The sequence below is a fragment of the Leptosomus discolor genome, chromosome 7 (genome assembly GCF_034619465.1).
Source record: "Leptosomus discolor isolate bLepDis1 chromosome 7, bLepDis1.hap2, whole genome shotgun sequence".
Lineage (NCBI taxonomy): Eukaryota > Metazoa > Chordata > Aves > Leptosomiformes > Leptosomidae > Leptosomus > Leptosomus discolor.
Genome location: NC_141397.1, coordinates 2,386,145 through 2,396,691, shown reverse-complemented (window position 1 = coordinate 2,396,691; position 10,547 = coordinate 2,386,145). Strand labels below are relative to the sequence as shown.

The window sequence follows — 10,547 nt, the reverse complement described above, 5'->3', positions numbered from 1 at the left end:
CACTTATTCCAAGGAAGTGGAATGTAATGAGGAAATATTAATGCATAAAACAAGGAAAGGCAAAAGAGTGATGTTCCCTCTTTAGCTTTGTAGCTGTAAAATATTTTCTATCCCAATATGATATACATTCCAAGTTACCTGAGTTTACACTTCGAGAGAAGTACCTGAAGCTAGGCCATAGGGTGGGCACTGTGCAACTGTTGTGGCCATTATTTTTTTTTCTTTCTTTTTTTTTTTTCTTTTTTTTTCTTTTTCTTTTTTTTTTTTTTTGCATTGTGTGTATTACAGAAGTTAGAAACAAACACCTGGATCAATTGTAAACATAATCCTGAAGTACAGTATTTTCCATAGGACACAACACAGCAAGACATTTTCTATTCAGACAGGCAACTTTTTTTTTTATATATATATAGAGCTTATTTATACTGTAGAATCTGAAACAGAACACAGGACACAGTACTAATCTGGTCAAACATACTATGAAATGCATAGTCTCCACTTAAAACGCTCAATGATATTATGGGTTCTGCAGGCATCACCGCTTTCTCACCAAAAAAAAAAAAATGCCGAATATGAACTCTGTCCCTGCCGAGAACGGCGTCTGGGATATTCTTCCGAGCGCTGCCAAGTATCCCGTGTCGTTCTGAAAGGTTCCCACCTCAGGCGGATGGATCTGAACGATCACCTCCTCGATCCTCGTCTCAGGGCAGAGGCCTGCTCCGCCTCGGTCTAGATGAAGACGTAGCTCTGAGGAGAGGGATGGTCTTCGGTCTGGAGTTCTTGCAAAAGCGGCGGCTGCGGTGGGGACGGTTGCTGTACCGGGACCTCGGGAGAGTCCATTGTGCTGGTGTCATCTGACAGAGAGGAGAAGGAGACCCGAGAGGAAAGCTGCTCGACAGTCAGGGCGCTCAAAGCTGCGCTTTGACCCGAGTTGGGAGAGTTCTTCAGCGTCAGGTCGGAAGCGGGAAGGAGGGGGCCCAGAAGTTTTACAGGACAGAAAGCTGATCCGGTTGGGATGAAATTAACCTTGTTTTTGTCAGGACATGAAAAGAGAGGGGCTGAGACAGGCTGACGAGACCTACAACAAGAAAGAAAGATTATCCACCCGGCCCACCGAGGCGTCCTACACGTCATGACCTTCGCGGTTCTACACGTCGCTAAAATGTGAATGACGAGGAATGGGATTAATTGGACAGAGGGGCAAACATCTTCCATATTGGCAGTCAGCTAACTGATCCACAGCATCAAAAACAGCACCGTCACAAAAAGGACTTGGTCATTACTGGACAAACATGCAACTTCCAGCAAGAAAAATCTGCAGTACAGATGCACAGGGGGGAAAAAAAACCCAAAAAATAATGCCGCGGTAATTTAGACTGGCACAAGCTCTTCTTTAATAAAAACAAGGCAGCACCACCACGTTTGGTCAGAGTAAATCCCTTTGAGAACCTCCACAAAAGAGACCTCTCCTTTCCCCATCGTCCGTAATTTGCCTGGGGGCTTCCTCCACAACCCAACACCGCTCCTCCGCCCTCCAGCAGGCCACGAACGCTGTCAGAGCAAGAAGCGTCCCCTCCTCAATTCCTTCACCCGCGGGAGCTAAGCATGCAACCTCGACAGCGCGTGCTCAGACACGGCTGGGTCTAGGGGAACGAGATGGGACGTCCGAGAGTTTCATTTCTGACGTCTTGCTCGGCAAAAATATCGAGCAAAGCGTATGCCATAAGTCTGCTACCGTCCACAAACCCTCTGCACCGGTTTCATTCCATTTTGTGTGTTTTACACGGATCAAAACGCAGCCTGGGCTTGAAACTGATGAAGAATTACGACAAGGAGAGTTTTTGCCTTAAGCCACGAACGCTTAAAAAGTTAATAAAAACATACGGGAAGAGGTTTACAAATGCTTAGGAAATTAGATGTACCTTATCTTTTCTGCTTGGGTTTTTGTTGCCTTTTATAAATGCACAAAAAAAGAGAGTTCAAGCATAAAAGACTCCATTTCCTCTTCAAACCACCGTGAACACTTCAACTTCTCTTCTGTACAAACTCTAAGAATAGTTTGCTCCTGAAAAAACTCATCAGCTGGAATAGTTTATTCATCTGCAGTTGGATAGGCTCAGTAAACAGGGTTACTGCTTTGCAGATACCAGCTGATATAAAAGGCATTACTTACGACATTTCCTCAAAGACCTTCACTCGCTCACATCCCTCTGGGGGCTCTCGTTTGAACATGTAGCTGTTGTTTGGTTTGGGAGATGAGGCATACTTGGGCAACGGTGAGCTACTCCCACTGTCTGAAAATTTAAAGCAGTTATATTACTAGAGATTGAGAGTGCTTTTTAATTAAATTTGATTTCCAAACAAGATGCCTTTTTTTTTTTTTTTTTTCCACAATTTAGCCACGATGCCGGTTTGCTTCTACCACAAGGCTTCCTTTATGGCAGGCTATTTCTAACACCCTTGCATAGCACATTTCTTCTGAATAAAAGCTTCAGCGCAGCAGCAATCTATCATACAACAACACAGAACAGGAGGGTATTTTTATCCAGAACGCTGCAATCGGAACAAAGCAGAGCTGTGATCCTGGAAACAAACACGTTCTTTATTATGTACCTCAAAAAAAACATCAATGAACAAGGTAATATGCATAATGCATGCAGAAGAGTTACGAGTGGTAATGGTAATACACCTTCTCACTGTATAGGCAGTTATCACAAATGGGTGTATACAGCATGTATCTTGTTTTAAAACATAATTCTTCACTGGAGCATCGACCTCGTTACCCTCATGAATAGTTCAGAAGCTGAGAAGAAACAGAGCACGGGTGCAACACGGGTGCCGACACCTCGTCGTCACGGGGTCCGACCTCACCCGCTTCGCAACCGCGAAGTTGTTTTAGTATCCACAGTAAAACCTCCTCGAGTCAATTCTCCCATCACCCCTCGCCCCACGATACAGGTATTCTCCCTAGCTCTAGCTGGTCTGCGCGTTATTTCACTAGACGCACTTAGAACCAAGGTGTGAAGATCCAGGGAGCAGATTTCTTGGAAAAGGAAGAGAGCGCAAGCGCGCCTCGGAGAAGGCTCGACTCCAGCAATGACAGGAGCAGGAGTGTTTGAGAAGGGAAGACTATGGAAGGGTTCGCTTTAGCCCCTCATCTCGGCAACGCGCTATTCAGTGCATTAAGGAAATCAAGTAGGTACAACCGTGATTGCTCACGGACAATTAGGTTCCTGCAGTGGCTTCCACCTTTTCAAAACAGCAACATCTATTCTCATCAGGCTAGTGGTAGTGGCTCCCTGCCCTCTGCTTGGGCTTAGAATTAAAGACAGTGAAACGGCAAGGTTAAAGAGGATCCCCCCGACTTAGAAACCCACCTTATCCGGGGAGAAAAACCTGCTCTTGCTTCATCTCCTTTTGAGCCCTCCCGCCGACCCTGGGTCCCTCACCATTCCTAACTCGGACACCTTTCTTGGCAACTGCTGCCGTCCACGTGTGCCCTGTCGGCAACAGCGGAAAAATGACCAAAGCTTCAAGCACCACGAGGCAGATTCCCTGAAGCACACACGAGGTTGTCTTTTACAGCTTGCAAACAGGACCTACATAAACTTCTGCATAACCATGACTCAAATACGCAGCTCATCGTCGGGGGTTTTGAAACATCTCTGCTTCCTCTTACAAGGCACAAACCCGCTCAAGTGTCACACTTCCCTTTGGAGAGTCACTATGAAATATAGGAGGGGGGGGGGGGAAAAAACCAAACCCCAAACCAGTCAAAGTGAACCTCAGCAGCGTGTTGATTATTCAGCGCTTTCCTGCTGCAGAGCGAACACAGAACTGCCATTTACAGAACTTCAGGTATTAACCCTACGCAGGCAGAAAAAGCTCAGAGACAATACAGGGGTTTGCCAAGCTGGGAGCACGATGGTCCTGTTGGCACCTTCCCACTGCTGGCCCACGCAGCTCATTCCAAACACAGAAATCATTAACAGAACCCAGACAGTTCGCTTCCTCCTCCTAATATTGAAAACTGAAGATCCAAGTTTCTACTTAAAAAAAAAATAAAATCTGAGACATAAAACGTGCTACTGTTCACTCCACCAAATAGCAGGGAACTGCGGAAGCACATCCAAGGGAAGAATCGAAGCGAATTCAAAGTTAAGTCAGTTCTTGGAAGATTTAGAGTCCTGTCTAGCCAGTTCAGTTTTCAATCAAGTTTTGGGTTTATTTAGCCCTGTCTGGCTGAAACTTTCTACGTAAGACAGCTGTTAAACCAGTAAAAAACCTGCACTGTATAATTTAACCGTTCTGCTTCTCTTTTTACCCTCCCTGCTTTTAAAGCTTCCTAAGCTGGTAGCTCTTCATTCTGACCGAACTCACACCAACGAGCATTCGAAAGACCCGTGTGGTTATGAGGCGGCTCACACGTACCAGCTCGGTGTCGGCTCCACGCGTGCAGCAGCGGTATGAGAACAGAAGGGTACTGGGAAAGCAGGCCGCGAGTTAACGTGGCAAGAGGTGGAATTCACAGCTCAGGGCAGCCTCCTCTTGCACATCCTGTAAGCTCTCAAGTGCTAAACTGTCACCTTATTCATCCTGAACGGCCCCGCAAGCGTGTGCTCTCAAACCGTGCTGTTCACACAGGTTCTTACCGCCTCGGAGGCTGCAAAGCGCGAGCCTTCGTGTCAAGAGGACGCGGCTGCATCTTCCAGGCTCCCACCAGAAGGGTGTGCTCTGCTGGCGTATTTCAGCCCACTAATCACATTTCATTAAGATGACAATGATTGAAGATTAACAGATGTAACCTTTAAAGTGAGTTTTGTTACCATAACCACAGAGCAGACAATACGGAGCCTTATTACACAGAATTCCTAAACATAAATATTCGAAATGGATATATTCTGTTGTCTAGAAAACGTTTAAGGCTGCAATGAAACACAAAAAAAAAATCACACTATTTTAACCAGAAGACTTGATACCACCAAGTTCAGCTCGCATATATTGGAGCAACAAAGGAGGCAAACTGAAAAAAGGATCTGTAAAACAAATTTTGGAGTGACAAAACTTAAAGGGAACAAGAAGCTTCGCCAGTGAGCCTAGGGATTTGGTTTGATAGGTTCAAAAAAAAAAACCTTTGCTCCTTGAGACTGTTTCAAAGACTTCATTTTAAAACCTACTCATTGGCTGCTCGGAAGTTAGACGGTATCTTCAGTTCATCTTCATCAACACGTTGCTTGTACCAGCCTGCTGGCAGCAGTGGGAATGCACAACGCTGCACAAAATCCCTGGAAAACAGGTTATACTACCTGGGTTTTTTTTTTTTTGTACAAAAGCCCCTCAAATTGCATCTGCTTACACCTTCGGGTGCCTCTGCACCTCACCTCTGCCTCAGCTGCCAGGCGCGCTCTGCAGCGCTCCGAATTGCAGCCTCGTGGGCCAGAGCATTGTCAACAGACCCAGGGAGGCTGGTGGCTGCTCAGCAGCGAGGCAGGGACTCGCCTTGCAGCAGGCTGGCGTTTGAAATCAAGGTCACAAAGCCAGGTGCCACCAAGGTGCCTCCTCTCCCACCCTCCCCCTCGCTGCTCCGGCCAACACCGTTGAGGGTCACCGCTGCATCCGAGCGGCGGTTGCGGCCTCTTCTGAAATTCAGCTTTCTTTCGAAAAAATTCAATAGATTGAGCAGTTTTTCTTGCAGAAAGGGAAACCAAACAGCTGACACAGTCCGAAGAGCAGCTGTGAGGGCCTCAGGCCAAAGCAGAGCTTCGCACAAGAAACGAGAGATGCTTTGGAAATGGAAAGCAGCGCTGCGTCTGTACAGGGCGCTGGCTCCTCGCGCTGCTCACGTCTCTCAAACTACTGACCTTCCTTTTCCTATTCAGCAACACACTCCGGAGCATTCACAAAGCTGACAATTACGGTTTTTAATGGTAAAGCCAAGTCATTCCCATTGAGAGGAAAATAAAACCTCGGCTTGTGAAAAGTAACAGAAAAACACCTTGGGTTTAAAACGTCTACGTTTGGTTAGACACTGCGCTTTTCAGAACTGAACAGGCCTCACGGCGAACTCACGACGGCTCCATTCTCGCCTCGCAGAAACCTCCAAAATGAAGGTGTGAAAAACTTCAGGAGTCTTGTTTTACAAAGCAGTTACCATCCACAAAGGATGTTAATAAACTGCCTCTCAAAACTTGCTGTTCCCTAATAATTCCTACCTACATCCCTCACTCATCTGTAACTGAACTACTCTGAAGAGAACCTTCTTATTCAACAACTGGCCCGCGGGGTCTTAACCATGCGAGGCCAAAAGGCGCCTTTCTGACTGCACCTTCACAGCCTCTGAACAAATTGCTTTCTCTTGGAAAACAGCTACGCACTCTTCTGGTTTCTCCCTCTTCCTTAAAGAGCGAAGTTGTGATGAGCAGTTCAAGCTTTTATCTTTCCTAAGCACAGTTATTAAGCACCTTAAACTAATCTAAAAAAGCAATTATATTAACGTTACAAAGCTGGCAGCCTATCACCATCACCTCTACGCTACTTGCGACGCAATCCCAGCGTTAAAGCCAGTCAAAACCAAAATCCACGAGCAAGTATCTCCTCATTGCGATGTTCAGCAATAAACTTTACCTCAATTAGCTGTTCAAAATATCCAAGACGGGAGATAAAAAGCCCTTGCAAAGCATTCCAGAAGGTTAGATGTGCTCTTTCAAACTGTCTTCGCTCACTATTGCCGATGAAGTACCACTGGAAATTCCAGTGACTGTGATAATCGAGTGCTAGCTGCAACAGGCATTATTCTTTTCATTCCCTCGCTTTTTAACTTGTATTTGTTATGGGGACACATGAACAAATTTACCTGTCAAGAGGTTTCCTGCTGTGCTAAGACTTTCGGGGCTGTCTCTACAGCGATTCACTCTTGACAACACAGTCACAGAAAGAGAATTAGGGTGGGGGGGAGCCAATATCTCTTATTTTTGGAGCACGGCCAGCCCTCACGTTGAGCTAAGACTTCTGCTGTGTTGTGGTTACCTCACACACGTGCACACACCCAGCCCCAGTTCAGGATTTGGGCAGGTGGGTTGGTTGTCTGCCACCTCCTTTGAAACCCAAGATGGGAAAGCAGTACTTCTCAGAAACCACCAAAAGCTAGTATTTCTCCCGCTGCCTCACCCAGTCTTATTCCCAATTTAAGAATTATTAAACAGAGAATATTTACAGAAAAAGCTTAACCTTACTTACAACCTCAGAATACTGCTGCCCTGAGCTCATGAGTAAATCTACGCTAAAGCTTAAGGAGTTTTCCTTTCCTCTGTGAAAGTCACTACTCTTAGCTTGCATGTTTTACCCAAACCCTGCACCCCTCCAAACTGAAGTCCATTTTTTCCAGCTAGCTGGACCAGAAGCTCAAGAATAATTTCCTTAGTAAATAGTTGTCCAAAAAAAACATCAGTCTTTTTGCACTGCTGCCCGCATTTTCGTACTACGTGTTCTGTCAGTAACTCTTAGTTACCAAAACTCCAGTTTTACTCCTTCTACAAAACCAAATGACATTTTACAGACTTTGGGGGGGGGGGGGAAGGCAGGACATTGACATATAAACACATAAATTATTCAGAATTTTGGGGTTGTTAAGCAACATACACAGACAAGCAATTCTCTCCATCAGACTGTTCAAGCTCCTTTCTGAGCTCCTCACCAAACAGCTTCAACTGCAATGTAAGAGTTCAGAAGCAGAGTACTTTTAAAAGCAGTCCAAAACGTCACCATCACCATTTTGATCAGCAAATAACTCACCCACGATGAATACACAGTCTACCAGAAACCTTCTTGAAACCTTTTTTTAAAACACGAACAAGTCACAGTCTGAATTCTTCACATTAGGATCTTCGTAAATAGTTAAGACTGTTTGCTGTGCTCCTCTGACGTATTTATGGAAGATGTTTGTGAAGTTTCACAAACAAGAGGGAAAAAAGATATGTAAACAAACAAAACCCATTTCAAGATAAATCCTCAATCCCTCCACAACCATCAAACAAAAACAAAAAAACTGATGTAATGAGTAAAATGAAGGTAGTTGTAAAAGCAGGACACCACATGCCTCCCATAGGTAACGGCGGGCCATTCTACTCTCACCTTTATCACGGTCATAGAGTAAATCTTCTGTGGAGCAAGGGCTCCCATCCTGAGATTCAGGAGGGCAAAAGGGAGAGACACACGGTGAGTGACTGCTGCAGCTGCTGCTGCGCTCCTGGACCGACGGAGTCTGAGTGTCGATGCTTCGGGTACTACTACTACGGTAGTGAGCAGGTAACGGGGCCCTTCGACCGTCAGGGATGTCCAGAGGCTGCAAGAGAAACAAGCAAGTCAGGTTACAGAGGGAAGATCAACCTCCTGAGCAACGCCGGCCAGGAACTGAAGCAAGGAGGCAAGGTCTTCGGAGCAGCAAACAAGCTATTTTGGAAAGAACCACCAGAAAAACCAGGCAACGCGCAGCGGACACATCACAGACGAATTACGCCGAGCGCTGGGGCAACGTGCGGGCGTTCCCAGCCAACGACACCCTCTTCGTGCAAAGTTAACACCAGAACGCACTTGAACACGTGCTAGTATTGTGGTTTTCTGGGTTTTTTTAATGATAGTTTGAAAAAGCAAACCTCCCTAAATAGCCCTCTAATTATACTCAGTGTCATACCCAGTATAGGTCATTGTTATCACAAAAGGGAAACAAGTGACAGAGGTCCCTTTTGGACACAAGAAAGCAGAAAACACCAAATACGACGGGGCACGCTGTTATCGTAACAACCAACCGACTTGCAATTATAAATGAAACCATCCAGGTTTTCCCAGGAAAAGTCCTTGATGCCCTGGCACACACCTTCCACATTCCATCCTTCACTTTTATAGGGCGACCTCTGACAACAAAACGCCAACCAAGGCGATGGTGCGCAGACTCACACCAGTCTCACGAGGTTCCCCTCGAAGCAAAGCCAGTAAAGCCCTGCCTGCTCACACCAGCCTCGTGGGCACCGGCCAGAGCGATCCTGCAGCCCGTTCTGCAATGCGCCGCGTACACGTCTTCACGGGAGGAGGACTGGAACGCTCCGCTTGTCCTTCCCACGGGAAAATTCCTTTTATCAGACGGACAGCGCTGCTTTAGATGTAAGAAATCAAAATGAGAATTACAGTTTTGCTTAAAAGGGAAGGGGGGAAAAAAAATGCCTGCGAGATTTAAGTATCTCTGTCCGCCTCACTTCAGCGAGGGCTGAGTCCAAGCCACGGAGAACAGCTTCGATGCTCTAGCTCCAAAAAAATAAATGACTTCTTCCTTCTCACTTCAAGTGAGCACTTTTATTTCATTGCTTTCCTCTTCCCCATATATTCCGAAAGTGTAACAGCTCGTTCCAGAGCCTAAAATTCAACCCAACCCTTTTGCTAGCAAGGAGGACACGAAACCTACCGGCCGAGCGTCATGTTCTCCCCTTTTCAGCAACAGCCTACCCAGAAAACCACCGCGTGCTGTACGGAGAGGCGGCCAGCAGAGCAGGAGGAGCCTCTTCTTCTGCCGAGCCTTCCCGTTAATACCATTTCACACCCCAATTAAGAGCGAAGAAACATGTTGTAAGAACATTGCAGTTGCTACATCAACCGCTGCAAAGGTTGGACTGCGCCTCGCTGCTCCCATCGCCCCCGACGGGCCGCGACTCGTTCCGTGCACCAGGCAGACCTGGAGCACGATGTCATCGGTGACGCAGACAGAAGAGAGGTAGAAAACAAGACTGAAGCTGCAGAAAGAAAACAGGCTCTTACTTAACATCCCCGCCAGGCAGAGCAGCGTTTTTATTTCCGTCTCTGCCACAAAAACTCTTTGCGAGACGCCAGGAAGCCACCGGAGCCACCACTCTTTTACGGTTCTGTTCCTAGGTGCCCAGTCTATACAGGATTGATTTGCAAAAGTCTTCAGCGTTCAGAGGTGCAGAAGGGACCACGGGAGCTGCACTAAACCAGCACGCAGCATCCTAAGTCACCTGAAGAACCACACAATAGGAGCCTGATGGATTTGTGTTTCTCCACCCATAAAGTGCAGATACTATCATCTTCCTTCTCACCCAGGTGTGGCAAAAAGAGAGCACAACCTCAGGCACTCCCCTATCATACAGAAGCAAAAACTCAGGAAGAAATTCAGATTTCTGACTTCAAAGCAAGGTGTCACAGTGAGCATTAGGGCACACAGCTAATGAGGCGAAAACAAACCCACCCAGCCGTGGCTCAGTAAGTGCACATACTGTGCTCTGCCTAACAGGTAAAGCCAGGATGCCCGAGCAGGGAAAAGAACAGCTAAAGACTCTGGGATAACCCAGATGTTCTTCCACACCTAGAGGAACAACGTAGTCTTATGTAGTCAGGAAGTATATCCCAAATTACATATTTCCACCCTCCACTAAATTAAAATGTGAGGTACAAAGACTTAACCCTTGTTTTTAGACATGCCTCTCAATAGACACACAAGTAGAAAAAGCTAAATATTCACCTCTCTTTCCAAGTAAAATAAC

The 10,547-nt window shown here is 46.3% G+C and overlaps 1 protein-coding gene across 1 annotated transcript in view; it reads right to left on the bottom strand.

The window, feature by feature from the left end:
• Positions 1 to 729: 729 nt before the first annotated feature.
• Positions 730 to 10,547, bottom strand: part of GLCCI1 (glucocorticoid induced 1) — a 53,396-nt gene continuing 43,578 nt past the window's right edge. The window contains exons 6-8 of the mRNA XM_086467748.1: positions 8,131 to 8,341; positions 2,174 to 2,294; positions 730 to 1,078 (exon numbers count right to left, since the gene is read on the bottom strand). Coding sequence (XP_086323874.1) covers positions 730 to 1,078; positions 2,174 to 2,294; positions 8,131 to 8,341 — 681 coding nt within the window. The remainder of the gene's footprint in view (positions 1,079 to 2,173; positions 2,295 to 8,130; positions 8,342 to 10,547) is intronic.